This window comes from Trichosurus vulpecula, chromosome 2, assembly GCF_011100635.1.
Source record: "Trichosurus vulpecula isolate mTriVul1 chromosome 2, mTriVul1.pri, whole genome shotgun sequence".
NCBI lineage: Eukaryota > Metazoa > Chordata > Mammalia > Diprotodontia > Phalangeridae > Trichosurus > Trichosurus vulpecula.
The window spans coordinates 77,148,243-77,173,900 of record NC_050574.1 but is presented as its reverse complement, the minus strand read 5'-3'; the positions used below and the strand labels follow the sequence as shown (position 1 = coordinate 77,173,900).

The window sequence follows — 25,658 nt, the reverse complement described above, 5'->3', positions numbered from 1 at the left end:
AGCGCTTAATAATGCTTGTTGACTAATCACCCGCATGGGGGGCGGGGCTGATGTCTCTCTCTGCCTAGACATGACCGAGAGTAGAAACTGTCATGGCGGCCTTGCTGGGAAGCTCGGGGCTGAGGCAAGCTGCTGGGTGGGCAACGTACTGGGCAGCCCAGGCAGCGCGCGGGCAGTGGGCGGGCGACCGTTAAACGGCCAGGCAGTAGCAGTTGGTGGAATGTTCATGCTATTGAACCCCTAAGTGTAACTGTATAAACAGCCGGAGGGGCGGGGCTCAGAGCGTCCAATCAGAGAAGCGAAAAAGGTGACAGACCTGGCCACCAGCCAATCCTGAAGCCGTGGGGGGGGGCTGTCTGAAAAAGCTACGTTTCCCCGCCCCCCGCCTGTCCGTCAGAGTGGAGCAATAGGAGGTACTCGGAGAGCTCTGCACCCTAGGAAGACCACGCCCCCAGAATGTTCCTTTTCCCGATTGGCCCCAACCCCCGCACACCTGAAGCCGATGGGACCTGCCCCAAGCCGGCAGGTCTCCTCAGGCCTGGAGGTGAGGACACACCCCCCGCATGTGTCCATGGATTATCATCTGCTCCGCCCCTACCCACACACCCATTCTCCACTCCCTTCACCTCCATCCCCGCCCTCCTTTGGCAAGAGGATATTTGGCTTTCCCGGAGCTTCGCGCCCCGCCTCCTTTTCCCCTCCCAGTCGCGGTGCGTTAGAGCGCGCGCCGGAATAAAGTATTCATTCAGGGTAAAGGGCGGCTAGGCAACAGAGGCAGCGGGCTAGAACTGGCTACGGAAGTGACGTCGGAGGGCTTCCGGGGGGGCGCCGGCGGGGAAGTCGGCGGCAGTGGCGGTTGAGCGAGTCAGGGTGCCAGCGGCTGCAGGCGACGACAGTTCGGGACCTCGGCTCGCCGCTCTCCCGTCCTCTCTTCCTCTCAGCTCAGCTCGTGTCTGTGCGACCCGAGCGCCTGCCTTTCATCTGCGGCCGTCCCCGCCCCGCGTTGTCGGAGCGGCGGAGCTGAGGAGTGCAGAGCCCGGCCGGCAGTTTGCCAGCTCGGGGAAGGGGCCCCAGAGGAGGAGCTGCCGCCGCCCCGGGAGCCTGGCGCGGGGAGCGAGCAGCCACCCACCTCATTTCGTCTCCTCCCTCGCCGGACCGGGCCCCACTCTCTCCTAGAGCAGGCCTGCCCAGCTCCATGAATGGAAATCGGCCCCGCAGGTGAGTGGGAGCCCCCGGTGATACACCACCCTGCGCGCTCCCCGTGGGAGCCCTCACTCCGCCCCTCCCGGGAGTCTCCGCGGAGTCCCATGGGGGCGTGTTTGTCTCACGCCGCTAGCGGCGGACGCCACCCATCTCTGTCACTTCTGGGTGAGGTGTGTGGGACAGAGCCTCGTGGGCCAGCTGTCCATCTCTCTGCCGCCTTCTCCATCCCACCCCAGGGGCTGTGGGGCGGTCTAGAGGGTGTGTGCGCGCGTGTGCTGACATTTGTGTGTCCGGAACATGTCACCTTTAGGAGATGCTCTACCATTCATTGCTTTGTCTTCTGAAGGGAAATAGTTTGTTCGCTAGACCAGGCTGTGCGTGTGTGTGTGTCCCAGACTTGTTTTTAGACTTCTTGCCCACCTCACCGAACATCAGGATTAACGGGAGAACGAATGTGTTAGAGTAGCTGTGAAAAAATGTATAAACTGCTACGGAAATACGAGGTGATAACTTGTTGCTACTACTCTCCTCTTAGTCGTTACCATTGTAAAGTGCTTTAAAGTTAATCCTTTAAGCGAATCAGCCTAGGTCATTGTGGGAGTGCCTTGGTGGCCTGGCACAGACAAGGTCCCTTGGGAACGTAGATATGTCAGACTGGTTAAGCTCATTGAAGACAGGGACCTCTTTCTTTTTGTTTATATCTGTATTATCAGCGTTTAGCATAGTCCCTGACACATAGTAATCGCTTAACTTGCGTGGGTGTGTGAGGGGAACGGTCTTTACCCCTGTGGAAACTGATCTAAAAAAGTAGTGTCAGTGATGATTTGTTTTCAAACTGTTTTAAATGCAAATATAACATTTCTGGAGATTTTGCTTTGGGGGGAGTTGAAATCTAAGCAATACTTTATTTTACCTACTTTTATTCATCAAAAAGCCCTTTGTGTAGGATATTAAGATGTATGCTCAACTTGATTTGTTTCTAAAGTGATCATATTTGGCAAATCTAACTTTAAAAGTATAGTTTATTCAAACATTTAGAAATTAATTTGATTTACTATTTAGATAATTATCATAAATGGAGCTACAAATTGCTGAGCTTTGAACTTACTCTTTGCCTGTTTTAGAAACAGGCAAAAACTTGAACAAGAAGAAACCAACATTATAGTAAAGCCAAATTGCTACATTTTTCTGGGCATGGTGCCCACCATAACATCCAGCAAATACAGAAAACATTCTCTTTCAGAAAAGATTGTGAGGGGGAAAAAAGCCCTCCATCTCCAAATTCATTAACTACAATTTTTGTTCTTAAGATGCTACTTTCTTACCCTTATAACATCCTGTAAAAGGGAGGTTTTGTTCACCTGGATTTGTGCAAGATACACCATCTTTTACAAGAATTTTAGCACTGACCTTGAAAATCAGGAGGGACTTAAGTTCTGGGATACTGTCTAAGACTATGAAAATTCAGTAAGCATTTTATGGAGTTTGAAGTAATATAGCAAGTACTTGTGCGAGAATACTAAGAAAAATTCCTTTCCCTCAAACATCTTGCTACATTATTTTAAAGTTTGCAAAACCTTTCATACACATATCCCATTTGATCTTCACCCCAACCTTAAGAAGTAGGTGCTATGATTGTCTTTATTTTGCAAATGAGGAAACTAATAAACAATAAGGACCTACTGTGGGCAAGGGATTATGCTAGAATAAGAAAATTTTAAGGGATTATGCTGCAAAATAGGGACAATATCTGCAGTGTGCCTCCTGTTGTTCTGAAATGTAAATGAAATATATGAAATGCTTTGCAAATTTTAAAATTCTACATAAATGTCAGTTATATATTGTATATTAAGTTTTCTTTACTACATAGTTTTTAATTTAGCCCAGTAGCAATGTATGACAACCTTACCTTTATCTTATAAGTCATTCTAAAACATATTTTTTCACTTATGCTTTAGGTAAAAGAAAATAAAAGGTTTTTTTTTTCTGAAATTTTCTCTCCATACCCCCGTCTTCTCTTTTTGATTCTTTACGTATCTAGACTCATTCACTTTGATTTTTCTGTTTCCGTATAAGGTTATAGGAAAGATCAGGTAATAAATAATCTGCCTTTTTAAATGAATTCCTCAAAATATTTTCTCCTAATTTAGCCTTTCTGCCCAGAAGTTCAGTTCAATACAAATTATACTGTGTTTTTGCTATTTGAATAGTTTTACCGCTTTTATTTTATACTAATGCTGAAACACGTTCTCTATATGAGAAATGAAAGCAGAGACAGTTAATTTATACTTTGTCCATATGCTTGAGCATCTTGAAACAGAATCATTTTATATTCTTGGTTATAGCTAGAATGTAAATTTACTATAGCCAAGTAACTAAAAATAACTATAACGTTATTTTAAAGTAATCATCTTTGGTTGTTATTAATAAAACAATCTTGTACTATTCCTTAAATTTTTGATGATGGGGAATATGACAACTCAATAGCAAGCATTTATGTAGAACTTTAAGGTTTGCTTAGGTGAAAAAGGAATACTGAACCTCAAAAAGATTTATGAACAAGAACTTAAGATATTTAGTAGAGAATATATTGTATTAGAATATTTAGATGTTAGAATCCCAGATTTTCAGAGTTGGAACCAGGACCCCTAGGACCATTTAGTCCATTGGTGTCAAACTCAAATAGAAATGGGACCACTGCAGAAGAATCCCTGTGGGTTGTGTATTGACTTATAAAACCACATATTAGCATTATTTGTGTTCTGTTTTATTTTTTGCTGGATATTTCTGAATTACATTTTAATTTAGTTCTGGCTGCACTTTGGAGTGTTGTGGTCTGCCTGCAGGTCCAGTGTTTGAAGTCTCTGATCTAGTCTAATGCCAAACTATGTCTGAACTAGAATCCTAGCTTACAGCTTTCCTGACAAGTGTTCACCAAAGTGTTAGAGTAACCTATTTGGTCAGTTTCCTATTTTTGAAGTATAATTTGAGCCCCCCAGCTATGTGCTAATGTTATTTTTCTAAATTTCTGAAATAAGAATCTTAGGACATAAGGTAATTGTTTTAATTAGTGGTTAGAGAACAAACTCCAATTATAGAATTGTTTTGTATTATATGGCTCTGGAAGGGAAAAAAAACTACATAATTTTATTTAAATTGTTTTATGAATCATTTCCACAAACTGTAAGCTGCTTGTTTCAGATAAAATATTTTAACTAGTATTTAAGATTATTTTATGATCTCCACCTCCCTATTTGTCACAATTAATTGATATAAGTGAGAAAACTGTCCAAATTTAACTTAAACTGTGGTCTAAGGCACTAGATAGGATTACTGTAGTTTCAACCCAACTTAAAAAAAAAGCTGAGCACCTTTTCTCCTTCACCCTCTCCCCTTTTAAAAAATAGCAAGATAACCTTTTAAAAGCAAAGATATTAATTGGCTTTGACCATCACCATTACAATGGTGTGTAAACAAAGCAAAACAGCCACCACAATGAGGAGCATGAAAGACATCAAAAACTATGTCAGCCAGAAAATACTGAATCTTGTTTACTAAGTAGGGAGGCACAGTAGCCAATGGAAATGCTAGTTTTAATTATAAACTCTATAAAGCATTTCAAGGATGACAGGAAGCGTTGCCTTGCAAAACAGTGAAAAGAAATTGAGTAGAAAATGACTGCAGACAGGTTGGCATTGGAGCTGGCTGAGTCAGGGCATATGGAAAGAATTTGTATATGAAGTAAATTGATCAATAAATCAATGATCATTTGTTAAGCACCTGCTATGTGCAGGTGTGAAGCACTGAGAATACAAATATGAAAGTGAAACAGTTCATGCTCTCTAATTGGTGAGACATCATGTGTACACTTAAAAATAATAGGAAAGAAGGGAGGGAGGAAGGAAGGGAAGGAGGAAGGAACAAAGGAAAAATGGAAGGACCCACTGAAGATTTTAGAGAGGGGGTTGTGGTGACATGGCCAGACCTATACTTTAGGAAACCAGTTTAGCAGCTGTGTAAGAAGATGGATTGAAGCAGAAAGAGTTGAGCCAGGGAGATTAATTAGAAGGCTTTTGCAGTAGTCCAGGTGAGGGATGAGAGCCAGAACTAGAATGGTAACTGTATGAGTGGAAATAAGGGCATGTATTTTGCTGCCATCATTCGTTCTTACTGAGTTTAGCTCCACTATCCCATCAACTTATATGGCCCTCTGAAACTTGGCCTCAAATCAGTGTTGCTTATTTTTATCATTGAAGAAATGTAGGCTTCTTAAAAGAATGAATCTCAACCACAGACTGCTCAAAGAAAAGCCAAGGCTGCAGGCAAAGATAAAAATGTATTTGTATGTGTCTTGCAAAAGATAAGATTATGTAGGTTAACCAAAGAATTTCGCCAATATGATTTGTATTCAAGTTTTTTAAAATCTTAATTTCATAAGCAGTATTATAGATGTAAGATTTCTGCCCCTAAACTTAGCATATTTTAGCATGTATTGGCTTAGATATCTGAAATACTCTTATAGTCTTCCACACAGCTTTTGAAAAGAGTTAATAATTCTTAGGAGATTTTGAGGATTTTTACCTAAAAACAGTAGTTCAGTAATTTTCATTAAACCTAAATATATTCTTTAAAGTTTTCTACTACTCAAACTCTTCTCATTGCATCTCAACACTGATGTAACCTGATGCAAATGACATTCCAAGAGTCATAGCACTCACTTATAAGCTGAAACACAAACTTCATGTTGATCTTGGCTGCAGCTACATCATGAGAGGCAGGCATCTTTTAAATTCCTGTCAGAGGAGTCAAAGGCAGTAAGTGAAGCATTCTAGTCTTTACCAAGCTGGTAAATCAGTGAATATCACAGTTTAAGTTAAATTCAGACAGTTTTCTTGCCTGGATCAAATATAAAGTTTTTTAATAATAATAGCTAACATTTATATAGTGCTTACTATATGCCAGGCACTGTGCTAAGTGCTTTACAGTCATTATCTTATTTGAGTCTCACAATAGGCATTATTATTGTTCCCATTTTACAGATGAGGAAACTGAGGCAAGGTTAAGTTAACTTATCCACGGTCATACTCCTAGTAAGTGTATGAAGCAGGATTTGAACTTGCGTCTTCCTGACTTTCAGGCCCAATTCTTTATCCATTCTGCCACCTTGCTATTTGTTTGGCATTTAAAACTCTTTACAAACAGGCCTCTTTTTACTTTTTGTCTCCTTACATTTTAATTTCCTCCACACTCCCTGCTCTAGTCATATTAAGCTGCTTGCATGACACTTTCATCTTGTGCCGTTACATTGTTTGTTTCAGATGCCTGCAATATGCTGTCTCTCTGTTTCTTCTTAGAATCTCTGGCTTCCTTCAAGATTCAACTCAAAGCCCCTCTTCTGGGGAGGCCTTTCCTGAGGTTCCTCTTTCCCTCTCTTCCCCCAAGGTCCTAGAATCCCTCCTCTCTATGGTTACTTTCTTTTTACTTTGTATATATTTAATGATTCACATATTACTTTCTGCTAGAATATAAGTTCCCTGAGGGTGGGGACTATTTTTGCCCTTCATATCCTTAGTGCTTAGTACAATACTTGCCATGTAGTAATTGTTAATAAATTAATTAATAAACATTAAAACAGTGCAACTCTGAGTATAGAACATAGCATACATGTTCAGTGTAATGCCCATTTTGGGATATTTTTTGGTATGTTTATTATAATTTAAGAAGAAAAGGACATTCATGTCTGTATTTGGGAAGTAATGGATTTCATATTTCACTGATGCTAAATAAAGCATATTTTATATTAATTGCCCAGTTTCAGTGCGTTAGTGTTTGTAGTAGGTTTGGCAAGTTGTAAGATTTTAAACAATTGTGGGAGATTTAAGTGAGGGAGGTGTTAAGTTAGTAGCTGTACTTAACTTTGCTATTGACAGAGTAACTTGAGGAAAATAATTTCCTTAAAACAACTCAAAGAATTGCAAATGTTATGAAGAAAAGACTGAAAATGACTGAAATGAATGAAAAGACCTTTAGGTGATGGTACTTTTTAAAAGCCTTTTTTTTTAAAGTGGGTGAGGATATCTTCATTAATGTAGAATTGACTTATATTTTCCAAAGGAAGTGATGAGTTGTTCTGACTGGGCCTCTGAGTCTAAGCAAAGGTCTGGGGCCCTGTAAAAGGGAATTTTTCCTAGAAGGGTTCTTTCTGTTGGACACAGACCCGTTCTCTATGATATAAAAAGCTTCAGTTTAGAGCAGAATATCTGCTTAGACAAATTATTTGGAGCTTCTAAACCATAGTGAAGTGATATTTTACTTAATAACAAAATTATCTTGTCTCACCCTGTATCTGTTTAAAGGATTTTGGTTCTGCTTAAAGGGCAGATTAGACTAAATATATCATTAATCCCAAATACTTTGTTTTGTAATACTGAAAACTGAGAACAGAAAAGTATGCTGTTTTTACCTCGTTGGCAAGTAACTAATTATATGCTTGGAGGAAGGGAGAAATGACATTTCTTGTTTGAGGGGAGGTTAAAATAAAAGGATAATTTTATTTCAGATCAATACTCTTTACATACTTGTTTGGAAGATTAGAAGAAGTTGCTATAATGCCTCAAAATGCTGCTATGAATACCATTTACCAGACATTCCTACTTCTAATTCAGTTATCTAGAATACTCAATAGATCTTATCTTTGGCTTTTAAACAAAATAGACATGAGAAAGTGTAGTATGTGGTTCAAGCATAGTGTTTCTGCAGTTAGGATATATAAACAGCCTTTCTGTGTTTGTGGAATTTTTTTAGATTTCCATTATCTGTGTGATAATATTAGTAACTTTCTTCAGGTATTGATAGAATGAACGGGGAAAAGGATTCAGCGGAACCTTTTCATATACTTCTCCATCTTAAATATGGACTTTGTGGTTGGTTATAGTCAGAGAAAGAACTGATGGAGTCTGAATGCAGATCAAGACATACTGTTTTTTCACTTTTTTTCATGGTTTTTTTTTTTTTTTTGGTCTGTGTTTTCACAACATGACTAATATGGAAATATGTTTTACATGATTGCATACGTGTAACTCATTAAATTGCTTTCTGTCTTGAGGCTGGGAAGAGGGGGGAAGGGAAGGATAGAATTTGGAACTCAAACCCCCAAACAAATGTGAAAAAGTGTTTCTACATGTAATTGGAAAAAATTATTTAAAAAATCCCTTTGTCTAGCATTCAAGACCCTCCACAATTTCTTAACACTACCTTTTAGTATTATAATATTCTTCTCTTTTAAACTCATTGTCCAACTTGACTACTCTTTGTACTACTTGACCCCTAACCTCCCTGTACTGTATTTTACCATTTCACTTTCTTGTCTTTTGAATGTCTTCCTTCCCTCAGCTTGTTTTATTCCTTACCATTCAGTAAAGCTCAAGTCAAACATCACCTTCTTCACAAATACTTTCAATGACAGCCCCTACATATTTTATCTCCTAGAGGACAGGGAATGTTTTGTTGTCATTGTATCTCCAGAATCTAGCTTAATACTTTGGACATACTAAGCATTTGTTAACTAGAGCATTACATATCTTATTTATGTTTTGTCTTATTCCGCTATTAAGACAGTAAACTCCACAGGAATTGGAATCCTGCCTTTCTTATCTAAGTCTTCTATCTTCCCTAGCACCAATTTTGTTTGAATGAACTCAGGTAACACTTAAAACTTGAAGTATATAATCCCAAATACATAAAGATTTAAGTATGACTAAATGTACATTACTGTAAAGCAGTGCAATCATTCTGGTTATCAATATGGAATCATTCAAGAAAAGAGACACCAAACCTACTATTGAGCATACACTCAACGAGGAAGTCAAAGACAGAAGCAAAGGTCCAGTAAATACCAAAATCTTCATAGCACCTGTCTGTGGTAGCAAAGAACTGGAAACAAAGTGGATGCTCTCCAATTAGAGAAATGCTTAAAAAAAACCCCAGAGCCTTGAAGTTTTGGTGTTTTTTAAAATTTTTTTGGTTTTGGAAATTGTAGTGTGCCATGACTCATCATATAACATCAACAGGAGAAAAAGGAATTCTAGAATTATAAAAAATACAAAACACAAGATATGCCAGATAAAAATATATGGGGAGGTTACCTAAATCCTTAGACAGATAGCATTACAATTATTTAAAGAAGCAGGTAGAAAGTACTGGACACTTGCTTTTGTGAAAACCGACTCCAGTGCTCTGTTGTCCTTCACTTTCACAAGCAGCATATTATAATGCAGATAATTTTTCACCACCAAACATAATTGATGAATATCTGTAACATAGAATTTCCTCATTCTACACCTGTAAATCTCTCTTAGTGAAGGGAGGGGAAATGTATTTTATCACTTGTTCTTTGCATCTGCTGTTGATCATTGCAAATAATCTGTGTCCAGTTGCCTTTTAGGGCTTTTCATTTATAGTCATTATTCTGATGACACCTATCTCTCATCTCTGCACCTTTGCACTGACAGTCTCTTATGCTTAAAATACACTTCCAAATTGTCTTCACTTCTTAGAATCTCTCATTTTCTCCAGAGTTCAACAACACCTTCTATATGAAGCATTTCCTGATCCCATTGCCTGCTAGTGCCCTCCCTTCCAAAAAAAGAATCTTGTATTTATTTTGTATATTTTTAGGTACTTTAAAAGTCTCTCCCACCTCCCTCTCCTTAGTTAATCCTTAATTAATATTGTCTGTATCTTGTTTATACCTACCTGTTTGCATGCTGTGTTTCTCATTAGACAGCAAGGTTGTTGAGAGTAGGGGCTGTCTTTTGCTATTCATCAGTGCTTAGCACCGTACCTGGTGCATAGTATATGCATAATACATTTTGACTTGACAGAGTTGGTGGGTAGAACGCGTTGGGCTTGGAGTCAAGAAGACTTGAATTCAAATCCTGCCTCAGGCACTTACTAGCTGTGTGACCCTGGGCAAGTCATTTCACCCTGCTTGCCTCAATTTCCTCATCTGTAAATGAGGTGGAGAAGAAATGGCAAGCCACTCCAGTATCTTTGCCAAGAAAACCCCAAATGGGTCATGAGGAGTCAGACATGACTCCTCATAGGCCCATGATAGTACATGTATAATCTATATCATATTGCTTGCTATCTTTGTGGAGCGGGGGAGGTAAGGGAGGGAGGGAGAAAAATTTGGAATTCAAAATTTTATAAAGATGAATGTTGAAGATTGTCTTTAGTTGTGTGTGTACTTTCACTTCCTTTCTCCTCCTTTCTTAACTTTCTAAATCATAGTTGTCAAGCTTAACATTAGATAAAAGTCCTGAAAGCAGCCAGAATCATATTAAAATGTTATTGAAAAATGCAATTCAGTAAACGTTTAAGTGCCTTCTATGTGCCAGGCACTGTACAGAGCTCAGGGGATGCAAAAAGAGGCCACAGACAATCCCTGCCCTCGTGGAGCTTACAGTTTAATAGGGGAGATAACATGCAAACAAATATATATAAAATAAGCTATGTGCGGGATAAATAGGAAATTATTAATAGAAGAAAGGCATTGGAACTGAGAAGGGTTGGGAATTCAAGGAAACCAGGGACATCAGCAGTCATAGTAGAGGAAGGAGAGCATTCCAGGAATGAAGAAAAGCCAGAGAGAATGCCTGGAGCTCATAGATAAAGTGTCTTGTTTGTGAAATAGCCAGAAAGCCACTGTCACTGGATAGAAATCTTGGGGAGTAAGGTGTAAGAAGACTGGAAAGGTAGGAGGGAGCTAGGTTATGAATGGCTTTGAATGCCAAACAGAACATTTTGTATTTGGCTGGAGGCAATAGGAAGACACTAGTGTTTAATGAGTAGGGAAGTGACATCATCACACTTGTATTTTAGGAAAATCACTAGTAAAATGGCTTAATGGAGAATCGATTGTAGTGGGGAGAGACTTGAGACAGCTGAAACCCTTCAGCAGGCTGTCTTAGTAATCAAGACATGAGGTGCTGAGGACCTGCCACCAGAGTGGTTGCAGTGTCAGAGGAGAGAAGGGAGCATATTCAAGAGATGTTGCAAAGGTGAAATTGGTAGGCCTTGGTAATAGCTTAGATATAGGAGGTAAGAGTGAGGAATTCAGGATGACTCCAAGGTTGTGAGCCTGAGGGACTAGGAGGCTGGTGTCGCCCTCTACAGTAATAGGAAAGGTAGGAGGGAGGAATGATTTAGGGGGCAAGATAATTAGTTCTGTTTCAAACATAGTGAATTTAATTAGATGTCTACTGGATATCCAGTTCAAAATTTCTGAAAGGCAATTGGAGGTCAGCAGAGAGTTTGGAGCAGATGTGAGTGTCATCAGCATAAAGGTGGTAATTAAATCCATGGGAACTGATCTTAATAAATAAAAATACAATATGATATAGATAACTTTTAATTTTATTTTTCTAAGTCAATGTGCAGCCAGCAGGAATCTGTTTCTTTTTGAGTTTGACACTACTGCTCTACAGCCTGGTTTCCAACTTCATCATTCAACTGAAATGGTTCTCTCCTGTCTATACCGCTTAATCTCCAAATCTAATGGCATTTTCTCAATTCTTGATTACCTTCTTGATCTCGTCCCTCTAGATTTTTGTGACATTATTCCCTTCTGGTTCTTTCCTATCTATCTGACCCCTCCTTCTTAGTCTTCTTTGCTGTATCTTCATGCAGGTCATGCCTGTTAAACATGGGTGTCCTTTTAAGGTTCTCTCTGGACCTTCTCTTCTCTCTCATCAACTCCCATGGATTCAACTATTATTTCTATGGTGACAACTGTCAGATTTGTCCAGGCTTCGCCCTTGTGATGATTTCCAGTCTCCCATCTCCCATCTTGAACTGAGTGTCCTAAAAGTATCTTAAACTCAACATATCCAAAACTGAACTCATCATCTTTCCCCCCAAACTCTCTCCACCTTACAAACTTCCTTATTACTGTCCAGAACACTACCAAATGTCCAGACTATTACAATAGCTTGCTGTTTGGTCTCCCTGCCTCAATTCTCTCCCCATTCCAGTTCATCCTCCACTGAGCTGTCAAATTGATCTTCCTAAAGTACGTTGTCATTTCACTGTTTAATAAACTCCCAGTGGCTCCCGATTGCCTGCATGATCAAATATAAAATCCTCTTTTTGGCTTTTCAGCCCTTTATAACTTGGCCCCCTCCTACCTTTTCAGTCTTCTTAAATGCCCACCCCTTCCCCTGTGTACTCTGCAACTAGTGAAACTGGTATCCTTGTTCTTTCTTGTACACAACAGTACATGTCTTGATTCCAGGTATTTTTAACTGACTATTCCCCATGCCAATCCCCCATGAGAAGGAGAATTCTTTCCTTCATCATCTTTCCCTCCTGGCTTGCTTTAAGTTTTACCTGAAGTCCTACCTTTTGCAAGAAGCCTTTTCTAATTTTCCTTAATCTTAATGCCTTCCCTCTGGAATTATCCCTAATTAATATTCTCTGTTTGCGTGCTGTCTTTCCCATTAGACTGCAAGGTTGTTGAGAGTAGGGACTGTCTTTTGCTATTCATTGTATCATCAGTGCTTAGCACAGTACCTGGCACATAGTAGATGCTTAATACATCTTGACTTGACAGAGACTTATATTGTCTGTTGTAGTGGGTTTCTCTTTCAGGTGTGGGTTGTACTAAATGGCCATTGGGGTCCCTTCCATCTCTGTAATTCTCTTACTGTGATCTGATTCCTCTTATGTGCCTGTTGGACATATCTACCTGATTGTCTCATTGACACTTGAAAATGTGCATGGTACAGGGGAAAAAATGTTTGTTTTGAGTCAGAAGAACCTTGGTTTAAATCCCAGTTTTGCCACTTAACTACCTGGATGACACTTAACTGCCTTTGGCAAGTTTCTTATCCTCTCTGGGGCCTTTGTTTCCTTTTCTGGAAAATCTACTGTCCTATGTAACTCCTTATAATAATAACACATTCCTCATATAATTGTTATGAGGATAAAATGAGTTATGTATATAAAGATAGGTAAAGCAAATATAAAATACCTAAAGCACTTTGCAAACTTTTAAGTGCTATATAAATGCTAACTAATTAATGCCTTGTTTTCTAGCAATATCGGACTACTAGCTATATCCCATGCTTGGAATGTACTTCCTTCTCAATTCTGATTTGTGGAATCTTTATCATGAACGTTTAGCAAAGGTGCCACTTCTTCAATAAAGTCCTCTGTAATTTCCTCCCGTATTTATTATTTTCTCCCTTTTAAAAGTTTCTTAGGATACTTTGATATTTCTCTTGCTCTCTACAGGTTAATGTGATATATATCTGTGTATGTGTTCTATTTTCCTCTTGAGGCTAAGGACAGTTTGGTTTCTCTTTGTACCTTCGAGACCTGGTGCACACAGTAGGCCCTCAGTACATATTTGTGTCAGTTGAATTTCCATCTTGATTTGTGGCTGTTTCTGGATGAAGATTGAAATCTTGTGGCAAGAAAAGTGAGCAGTGCCATCCCCATGGAGAGTCTCCCTTTTTTCTTTTCTTCTGTTTTGGCTCAACAGATAGGCTTAATCACACAAACCACCAATCTAGTACCTTATCAGAAAATAATTAAGTAAAACAAAGTAAGAGTGATTGCCACTAGGTTATAGATATGGCCTTGCATTTTTAATAGCCTTACCATTCATTCAGTCAGTCCTTAAGAATGGCTCGAGGAAATAAGTTAGCATTGCATCCTGGAGAGCAATGAAAACATGGTAGTCCTAGATAACCTCCTTAAAATCTGTATAGTTCCTACTTCTGTAGGTTTTAGTCAGACTTAATCTCCCTCTTGTAATTATTAGAGGTCATTGATGTGTGGGGGTGGGGGTGGGGGTGGAGGCAGATATAGTATAGTATCCAAAAGGTCAGTTTTAGTTGTAGTCCTGCTGCTGATGTATTGGTAATGAAGCCACTGTCCAAAATCACAGGTGTTAAGTAACTTTTTCTAATACTATAAATTGCCCAAGTAGAGAGAGTTTGAAAGTTCTCTATAACAAAAAAAGCTCACCTTCCTTCTCCCCCCAAACTCTGCTTTCAAACTTCCCTATTACTGTCAAGGGCAGCACCATACTCCCCGTCACCTAGACTCACAATCTAGATGTCATCTTCATCTTTTTACTTTCATTCACTCTTCATATCTAATCTGACCATGTCACTCCTCCCATTCAACAAAGTCCAGTTGTTTCCTATTACCTCTAGGATCAAATAAAAAATCCTCTGACATTCAAAGGCCTTCATACCTGGTTCCCTTGTCCCATCTTTCCAGTCTTCTTACAACTTAAATCTCCTCAATGAATTCTGTAATGCAGTGACACTGGCCTCTGTGCTATTCCTGGAACAAACACTACATCTCTAGACTCTGGGCATTTCTTTTGGCCTAGAATAATCTCTTCTCACTTCTACCTTCTGGCTTCCTTGGCTTCCTTCAAGTCCCAGATAAAATCTCACTTTAAAAGAAGCCTTTTTTGCTTATCTTTAATGCTAGTGTCTTCTATTGATTATTTCCAATTTATCCTGTCCATAACTTGTTTGTACATAGCTGTATGTTGGTTTTCCCTCCATTAGACCATGAGGTCTTTGAGAGCAGGGACTGTCTTTTACCTTTTTTTTTGGCCGGGGGTGAGGGAGTGGGGAGGGGTTGGGGGGAGGAAGGAATTCCCAGTGCTTAGCACAGTACCTGACACATAGTTATAGTTCACAATAAATACTTATTGACTGACTACCCCTTCCCATTTCCACTGGCCTCCCTGACTCCTAAAGTGCATTGGTTATTAAGGTCTTACCAATCACACGACTCTTCCCTTTGAAGTTCATTATTGTGAATATCTCAGTAGTTTTAGGATGATTATCTCTAAGTTGATATGACATACACTTTTAGGCGACACTGTCAAAATTGACTTTGTTCATACTAAATGCATAGGAATCCTCAGCCCAAGGCATATACATTAAGCTTTGAATCAGGCCTAGATCCAGGAGCTATCAAGTATTATTAGGTTACCCCCACTTGGATATGACAGTGTAAGTATTAGTCATGTAGAACAGGGATTTATAAGCTTCATCATCCCCTTCTGCTTTGGGAGGGGGTATTGACCCACTTTGGCAGTCTAATGAAGTCTGTGGACCTTTTCTCAGAATAATATTTTTAAATGCATGCAATAAAATACAGAGGATTATCAAAGAAACCAATTATATTGAAAGTTATAAATGTTTTTTACGGTAATAAGAAGTTTATGGATCCCAAGATAAGATACCCCTCCTCTCAATCTCTTACCCTAATATAGCAAATGTAAGATGTAGTGATATATTCCTCTTTTTTTTCCTAGCAGGACCAGTTGGGGCACAGCCCCTGCTCATGGTGCCCAGACGTCCTGGCTATGGCACCATGGGCAAACCCATTAAGCTGCTGGCCAACTGCTTCCAAGTTGAAATCCCAAAGATTGATGTCTATCTCTATGAGGTAGATATTAAACCTGACAAATGTCCTAGGAGGGTAAACAGGTAAGATATGAAACATTTTGATTTTAGGGGTACTGTAACCTAATTTGATTGTTTGTGCATCTGTTATAAGACTGTGTTTACTCTTTGACTACGTGTATCAGGAAGGCAGTAATCACAGCATCAATGATAATTGTGAGTATGCCTGTGTAGTTCTGTATCACAAAATATAAGAGACTCTCCTTATAGAAGGTAGAAGAAGTAAAACATTTATTTAGACACCAGAGGACCAAATCCCAAAACCAATAAGTCCAGTCCATCCAAGCAGCAATCAAATCCCAAAGCCAGTAAACCTTCTTCATCATAACAAGGAACTTAAAGACACAATATCACAGCATGGAGTCTCACCATCCCATTAGCCTTTCCCCCTGCTGGGGCCTTTCCACACTCACTCATAAATCCTAGCTTACTCCTTGCCTGTGTCCTTCTCCTCCCATGGTTCTAACTCACTCCAAGCATTTCTTGCACCATCCTCCCAGTTCCACTGGTTCAGCAAGCTCCTACCACCACATGTGACTTATGCTTCCTGTGACATAAGCAGGTCACATGGGCCTATTAATGGGTGGGAAAGACCTTCAAATTTACATTACCATTACACTAAGTATACTTCAACTTACTTTAGAATTCAGTATACCTTAGAGCAGGGCTGTCCAAAATGCAGCGATTTATGCAGCCCGCCTACAAGCATAGAAATTTACATAAATGTTTTAGTAAATGAAGCTGAGCTACTGCAGAACTCTCACTAAAATGGCAAATCAAAATATATTGTCTATTGTTTCAATAAAAACCTAAGGTTGGACAGCCCTGCCTTAGAGATAGAAGAGTTGCAAAAATGGCAGTACTATTGTATAAACTGCTTTGGAGCTACATTTCACTTCAACTTGAACATTTATATTTCCCTAGTTATGATAGGAAAAGTCTGCTGCATCTGTACATCCCTCCTCAACTCAGGGTAGACCCAGTAAGGAGGTGGGGAGTGTTAGATTCTGACATTGTAGAAAGAGTGCTAGATTTAAAGTCAGGGGTTTGAATGAGACCTCAGGCAAATTCGTTTAACTTTTCTGGCCCTCACTTTATTCATCTCTAAAAACAGGGGTTAAGACTAGATGGTCCCTAAGTCTATGGTCTCATGTTTGTGCTATATTCTTCTCTCCCATTTCTACCTCTTTTCACCTATCCTTCACAGTTGCCCACATTTCCTCATTTTCAGCTTCTAACAAATTGTTCCTCCTGTTTAGGGACCTATATATAAAATACAACTGGATCATCAAGTTACTTTGTACCACTCAAATTACCTCATTACTCAACTTCTTCAAAATGATCATGATCTCTTAATCATCAATATGATGATATTAGGCTACTAGAACAGTTAGGATGTGTCAATACCCTGTCATACTTATTAGTCACAGGACTTTGAACCAAATAATGTCTTGGTTCGGTTTAGAGATTATTTTGGTCAATCAAGTATTTTTCAAGTGCCCACAGACCAAATACTCTCCTAGGTGCTAAGGAATAGAAAGACCAAAAAAAAAAAAAAGAAATAGTCTTCTCTCAAGGAGCTTACTTTCTATTGGAGGAGACAGCATGTACTGATATAAGTACATATAGAATAAATATAAATAACTTCAAGGTGGTTAAGGAGAGCACTAGCTATTGGTGGGGGTTGGGGGGTTGTCAATAAAGGCTTTATGTGAGTTGCATATTGAAAGAAGTGAGGGAATTATTGAGGCGTGAGAAAGGAGTGCTTTCCAGGCATGGGGGAAGACCAATGAAGAAGCTCAGAAATGAGAGATAAGATGCTGTGTGTGAGGAACTGAGAGAGAGCTGGTTTGGATGGACTATAGAGTAAGGGAAGGAGAGTAATGTATAATGAGCTGGAGAAATAGATTAGGACTAGTTTGTGAGGGGCTTTAAAAGCCTATCAGAATAATTTATATTTTATCCTGGAGGCAATGGGCTATCACTAGATTTTATCAAGTAGCAGAGTGATATAGTTAAATCTTCACTTGAGGGAAATCATTCTGCCCTCTGTGTGGAAGATTAATTGGAGTGGGGAAAGATTTGAGGCAGGGAGATCAAGTAGGAAGCTATTTGAAGTAGTCCAGATGAGAGATGGCAAGGACACCTGAATTAAAGGTGCTTGTGTGAGAGATATAGGAAGGGTTCAGGTCAAATGTGAAGAACATTGTGAATGTAGAAATGGCAAGATTTGTCAAATATGATTCAGTATGTGGAGTGAGATGGAGCAATTGAATATGCTTGAGTTGACAGAAATAGGGAAATTCAAAAATAATGAGTTCTCTTGGCTATGTTGAGTTTAAGACACTTCTCTGAGATATCTCGTTTGAAATGTCTTAATAAGCAAGTGGTAATGCAGGACTAGAGTTCCACAGAGAGACTTAGGCTGGATATGTATAGATCTTGGAATCATTTGCATAAATGTAATTAAACTCATGGGAGCTGGTAAGATCACTATGAGAGAGGGAAGGATTCATGACAGAGCCTTAGGGAATACCCTCAGTTAAAGGAGTGTGTGATATAGAGGATTAGTCGAAGGAGTGGTCAGTGAGGTAGGAGGAATAACCAGAGAATAATGTCAAGAAAACTCATAGAGGAGAAAACGTCCTAGAGGAGAGGGTGGTCAGCAATGTCAGATGCAGAGGCTAAGAAGAATGAGGGACAGAGAAGACTATCAGAATTGATGATTAAGAGATCATGATCATTTTGAAGAAGTTGAGTTATGGTAATTTGAGTGGTACAAAGTAACTTGATGATCCAATTGTACTCCAGTTCCATAGTTATAGAAAATAATAATAGTTCATATTGACATAGTACCTTATACTTGAAAAAAATTTTAAATAAAGTTTATTTTATTTTTCAACTAACAAATCTATCTCCTCTCTGTATCCACCTGTCCCCACCCCCCACACCTTACACTTTTTAATCCCTTTACACATTTTGTCATTTGATCCCTGCTCATGAGAATTAAAAGTTTATAAAATGATATATAAAAATAAACAGGTAGTGTAAGAATTGTTATTTTCATTGATGGGGGAATGGAGGCTTAGATGGGTTGTAACCTAGAATCATAAAATTCTAGAGATGGAAAATATTTTAGAGAGTCTCTAGTCAAATCTCTTCATTTTGCAAATGAGGAAATTGAGGTCCAGAAAAATTGACTTGCCTGGGGTCACTCAACTATGAATGGCACATGGAAGATTTAAACTTAAATCTTTTGCTGTCAAAATCAGGACTTTTCACTATATCGACAAGAACAAATATAAATAGAAAATCAACCTAAGTAGATTTATCCCAATTTGAATTCAGCAGGAATTGAGCTTTTACATGCCCACCATTTTTGGATGCTAACAGAGATCCCTGACCTAAAGCAGCTTACAGCCTGGTTGGAAAAGTAATCCATAATACACTAAACTATTAAATAATAAAAATATAAAACAATTAATGTGCACTGCTACAAAGGTGCCTAAAAACTTGATCATTCAATAAATATTTGAATGCATATTCTATGATGTTCAATCAAATTCAACAAACGTTAAGTGCTTACTATCTTTGACATTCCATGTTAGTGTTAAGAGCTGTTAAGGGGTTCCCTGAACTTGTCTGTTTGAGTTGCCATATTTTCCTGAAACACTGGACTCACTGGGGATACAAAAGACAAAAATGAAATTGTTCCAGATCCCAAGGAGCTTACATCCTAGTGGGAGGATGCAACATGTACTAAATAAATACATAGCTAAATACAGGGTAATTTGAGCTGAGTGAAAATATTAGGGGTGGAAGGAGGGGAATCATGGAGTTGGAATCAGGGAAGATTTCATGATAAAAGCTTAAGTATGATTAGACAGTAATTGTAAATGAAAAAGATCTTTTGGTGGCTTTTTATTCCTGTTTGAGCCCTCATCACCTCTCACCTGGATTACTGCCAATAGCCTCCTAATTGACCTCCCTGCCTCAAATCTTTCCCCACTCCAATTTTTAAAAAAAAGTCATCTTTAGAAGACTAGCTTTCAAGAATAGAGAGGTGATAGTTGCACTGTAATTGAGTATTGTTTCCAGTTCTGGGTATAATGATATAAGAAGAAAATTAACAAACTAGAGTGTCCAGAGAAAGGTAACCAGAATGGTAAAGGGCCTTGAATTATGAGGTCATAAGTGAAAATCAGTTGAAAGAACTGAGTAAATTTATGATGGAGGAGAGAAGACTCTAGGGAAACATTATATATATAAGTATTTGAAGGATTGATATGTGGGGGAAGGATTAGACTTGTTTTGTTTGGACCAAGAGGCAAATTTGGGCTTAATGTCAGTAGAAACTTCCTATCAGAAGCATACAAAAGTATAATTGGCTTCCGTGAGAGGTGGTGGGTTCTCTCTATGCAGAGGTCTTGAAGCAGAAGCTAGAAGACTACTTGACAACTATAATAAGTCTTAATAGTGATTCCTTTTGGGTTATCAGTTGGACTAGGCTGCTGAGGTGTCCCTCTAAAGTTTGTGATACTGACCTGAGCCTTGCAAGAAGATAAGGATTCTAAGAGGTAGAGGTGAGAAGGAAATGCTTCCCAGATATGGGAAACAAATGCATAGGGGTGAAAAATGCTGTTACATTGTCTAACTTGAAGTTTATTGGTGTTTTATTTTTTATATCTGAAAATGGATAAGAAAACTACAAGATAGTATGTATGTGAACACAAAATGTTCTCCATTGTAGATGTTTGAGAAGGAGAATGTTATGTTAAAAATAGTATGTTAGGACAATCCATCAGTTAATTAGTAGTAGGGTAGAGTCTGTGTGTAGGGTTAATTGACTCTTGAAGTAGACCAGACTTGTGGTGATGAGGAACTGGATTAGAGGGAGTGGTGGCAGTAGGAATGGAAGAAAAGGGATACTAGTCAACTAGATGTTTAAAAACAAACAAGTAAATTATGAAACCACAAACCAGTCTGTGTGTGTGTGTGTTAATATTGGTTATGTTTGTAGTTTCAAAGATTTATATGGTTGATTTACTATAAAAATGCTAAATGTAGATGAGATTAATCGTTGGGGTATGAGTTGGATTAGATGGTTTATAACTGCTTTTCCAACTCCATGTTTCTTATTCTTAATACATTGTTCCATTAAGTCTCCAATTTTATATCTTGAAATTTGATTGTCTTCTCATTTGTTTCATCATTTTATTGTTACTCAAGTAGGAGGAAAGAGGATCTCTGATTTTGATTTTATTTTTAATTTCAAGTTCTCTCCCTCCCTCCCTTCCTCCTCTTCCCCACCCATTGAGAAGGCAAGAAATATAGCACTCATTATACATATGAAATCATGCAAAACATTCACATTAGCCATGTTATGTGGGGGGCGGGGCAAGAAAAAAATGTAAAAATATGCTTCAGTATGCACTCAGTTCATCAGTTCTCTTTCTAGAGGTAGATAGCATTTTTCATCACGAGTCCTTCGAAATTGCTATGGATCATTGATCAAAGTAGCTAAGTTTCTTACAGTTGATTATCATTAAGTATTGCTGTTGCATCAGTTCATATAAATCCAGATTTCTCTGAAATCATCCCATTTGTCATTTGTTCTAGCAAAATAGTATTCCATCACAATCATAAAGCACAACTTGTTTAGCCATTCCCCAATTGATAGGTACCCCATCAGTTTACAGTTCTTTGCCACCAAAAAAAGAGCTGCTATAAATATTTTTGTACATATCAATCCTTTTCCCTTTTCTTTAATCTCTTTGGGATACAGACCTTGCAGTGGTATTGCTGTCTCAAAGGGTATGCACATTTTTATAGCCCTTTGAGCATAGTTTCAAATTGTTCTCCAGAGTGGTTGGACCAGTTCACAACTCCACCAGCAACAAGTATATTAGTGTCTCTATTTTTCCACATCCCCTCCCTCATTTTTCTTTTTTTAAGTTTTTTAAAATTTTTAGTTTACAACACTCAGTTCCACAAGTTTATGAATTCCAAATTTTCTCACCCTCCCTCTTTTGGCATGTAATCCGATATAGGTTCTATGTATATCTTCACATTAAACTTATTTTCACAATAGTCAAGTTGTAAAGAAGAATTATAACCAATGGAATGAGCCATGAGAAAGAAGAAACAAAACCAAAAAAGAAATAAAAGCACAAATAGTTTGCTTCAATCTGCATTCAGACTCCATAGTTCTTTCTCCGGATGCGGATAGCTTTTTCCATCATGAGTCTTTTGGAGCTATCTTAGAGCCTTGCATTGCTGAGAAGAGCCAAGTCTATCAAAGTTAGTCATCACAGATACAATGTGTCTGTAATCATGTATAATGTTCTTCTGGTTCTGGTCTCCTCACTCAGCATCAGGTCATGTTAAGTCTTTCCAGGTACTTATGAAGTCTGTCTGCTCCTCATTTCTTATAGAACACTAGTATTCCATTACATTCATATACCACCGCTTGTTTAGCCATTCCCCAATTGATGGGCATCCCCTTGATTTCCAATTCTTTGTCACCATGAAAAGAGCTGCTATAAATATTTTTGTACATATGGGTCCTTTTCCCACTTGTATGATCTCTTTGGGATACAGACATAGAAGTGGTATTGCTGAGTCAAAGGGTATGCACATTTTTATAGCCCTTTGGGCATTTATTTTTAACCAGACAGATGTAAATAAAATCCCAAAGCCAATGTATGATTAGATTTTAATTTGCAGAGTGGTCAAGTTCTATCCGATGACTTGTTAGTAGAAAGGTTTATTTCTGAGAAAGCTTATGAGTGACTCACTTAAAATTGACTAATACTCTGAAATACTCTGAAATCAATATGTATTAGGTTCAGCAGGTCCATATGCAGTTCACACAAATATTTGCCAGAACTGTATTAAATGGAGTAATAGAATGATAGATCCCAATGAATTTCCACTTCAGTCAGAAGGAATTTTATTGGTTTTCAGCATTGCATTAAATGCCTTTGAATCATATCATGAGTGAGCTGGCAAGATTTAGTCTTCAGATGTCAGAGTCTACTACCTTTGTGTCCTTTTTTAAAAAAAATTATTTATTTTTAGTTTTCAACATTCATTCCCCTAAGATTTTGAGTTCCAAATTTTCTCCCCATCTCTCTTCCCCCCACTCCAGGACTGCATGTAATTTGATACAGGCTCTAAATATACATTCATGTTGAACCTATTTTCACATTAGTCATGTTGTAAAGAAAAATTAGAATCAATGGGAGAAACCACAAGAAAGAAGAAACAAAAAAAGGAAAAAAAATACAGCAAATAATATGCTTCAGGAGCTGCTAGGTGGTGCGGTCGGGAGGACCTGAGTTCGTATCCGGCCTGACACTTAACACATTTGCTAGCTGTGTGACCTTGGGCTAGTCACTTAACCCCAACCCCCCCTGCCCCCGAAAAAAAGAATCTGCATTCAGACTCCATAGTTCTTTTTCTGGATTTGGACATTTTCCATCATGAGTCCTTTGGAGTTGTCTTGGATCCTTGCATTGCTAAGAAGAGATAAGTTTATCAAAGTTAGTCATTGTACATTGTGATTGTTACTGTATACAATGTTCTCCTGGGTCTGCTCACTTCACTCAGCATCATTTCATTCAAGTCTTTCCAGGTTTTTCTGAAGTGTGCCTTCTCATCATTTCTTATAGCACAATAGTATTCCATTACATTCATATACCACAACATAGCTGAATGTAATGTCCCTTTTCTCTTGATGTTTTTCCTATCCAGTGGTTTTGATTGGAACTTGTTACCGTTTTTATTACATTAGTATCAAATGCTGTAAATGCCTATTTAAAAAAAATTAGATGGATTATAATAAAAAGAAACCTTCTAAGGACTGACCCAGATCAGAAATACTTTAACTTTTCCAAGTTCCATGCTGGTTCTTTATTTTGCTAACTTATATACATTGATAATTTTCCAAAGGACTATATGTTCTACCATGTATTTTATTTTATATTGTGTTACTTTCAAGTGCCTATCTATGTACTAATGTATTATGGTATTTGAAAGCGACTGAGTTCTGCCACCTGGCCCAGTTCCATCAAGAGTAACTCTAAGGATCTTAAATGCTCTATTAGCAATACTATTAGACTAACCCCTGTCTAGATGGGACCATTTAAGTATGCCTACCACTTTCCACTGCTATGTTGATGCTTGCAATGATGAAACCTATGAGAAAGCTACATAGAACTGCATATGATTTTTAACTCCTTTGTTTAAAGAATTGCTTTTTTTCCTGTACTACGGCTACGTATGAAGCAGTGTGTCATTCTGCTTTTTGCCAACTAAAAGGCACAGAAACCTTATATTCATTAAAATGAATTATTATGAAATAAGAGAAGACTATTAAATATTTGGATGAGATTTCATTCTGTATTGAAGTTAGATTCTCTAGTCTCCAAAAAGGATAAAAGTACCATACCAGATACAATACAGAAATAGTTTAAAATCTAAGCATCTGATTGCAGCATGGCTAAAGCTTCATATTATTCTATAGAGCAACTGAACTGCCCAATCTGAGGAATATGAGGTTATTTGTTTTTTTCTTATGCATTATGTGATTGTCATTGTGGATTTCTGGGTAGATATCACACAGAAGCCAGCAGGTTGCCAAGATTTCCTTCTCTACTTCAGTGCTATCACTGCCATGACCCAGAGCTATATCTTCTTTGACCTTCAAATCTTTGTTTTTCTGTAGTCATTACTGTTCACTCTCTATCCAGAACTGCTTTTGCCTGCTTCAGTCTCTGTTTCTTTCATATTCTTGCTTCAGAAACCTCAGCAACTCTCTTCTGAGCCTGTAGCAGCTGTTATATACCCCACAGCAAGCTGGCTATAACCATACCAAGATTGCTAAGGCTAAGCTCACTAGCATATATTTAATTGGTAGGACAAGTGAAAAATGACATCCTTTTTGAATGCTTTTGAAGCTGTGCCATTGACCTGTATCATCAGTGTGCCAAGTGCTTGCTTTTTTGTCCATAGCTTCTCTGTAAAATACAGGATAATATTCTTTTTGTTGCAGAGATATTGTGAAGACTGAGATATTAAATAATAAAATATATAAGTGCAACGTAATTTCCTTTTTTTATTTTGTTTATTTAATATATTTAGTTTTCAGCGTTGATTTTCACAAGAGTTTGAATTACGAATTTCCTCCCCATTTCTACCCTCCCGCTCACTCCAAGAGGGCGTATTTTCCGGTTGCCCCATTCCCCAGTCAGCCCTACCTTCTGTCACCCCACTCCCCTCTCATTGCCTTTTCCCTTCTTCTCTTGTAGGGCAGGATAAATTTCTATGCCCCATTGCCTGTGTATCTTATTTCCTAGTTGCATGCAAAAACTTTTTTTTTTTGTTTTTGAACGTCCGTTTTTAAAACTTTGAGTTCCAAATTCTCTCCCCTCTTCCCTCCCCACCCACCCTCCCTAAGAAGGCAAGCAATTCAACATAGGCCACATGTGTATCATTATGTAAAACCCTTCCACAAGACTCATATTGTGAAAGACTAACTATGTTTTGCTCCTTCCTAACCTATCCCCCTTTATTGAATTTTCTCCCTTGACCCTGTCCCTTTTTGAAAGTGTTTGTTTTTGATTACCTCCTCCCCCATCTGCCCTCTCTTCTATCGTCCCCCCTTTTTTATCTTCCTCTTTCTTTCCTGTGGGGTAAGATACCCAATTGAGTGTGTATGGTATTCCCTCCTCAGGTCAAATCTGATGAGAGCAAGATTCACTCATTCCCCCTCACCTGCCCCCTCTTCCCTTCCTACAGAACTGCTTTTTCTCGCCACTTTTATGCGAGATAATTTACCCCATTCTCTCTCTCCCTTTCTCCCTGTCTCAATATATTCCTCTCTCATCCCTTAATTTGATTTTTTTTTTTAGATATCATCCCTTCAGATTCAACTCACCGTGTCCCCTCTCTCTC

General features: G+C 38.5%; 1 protein-coding gene across 1 annotated transcript in view; it reads left to right on the top strand.

Moving 5' to 3' along the window:
- Nucleotides 1-412: 412 nt before the first annotated feature.
- The window catches only part of AGO3 (argonaute RISC catalytic component 3), a 97,169-nt gene continuing 71,923 nt past the window's right edge, over nt 413-25,658 (top strand). Inside the window, exons 1-2 of the mRNA XM_036746627.1 lie at nt 413-1,218; nt 15,551-15,725. Coding sequence (XP_036602522.1) covers nt 1,200-1,218; nt 15,551-15,725 — 194 coding nt within the window. The 5' untranslated portion in view covers nt 413-1,199. The remainder of the gene's footprint in view (nt 1,219-15,550; nt 15,726-25,658) is intronic.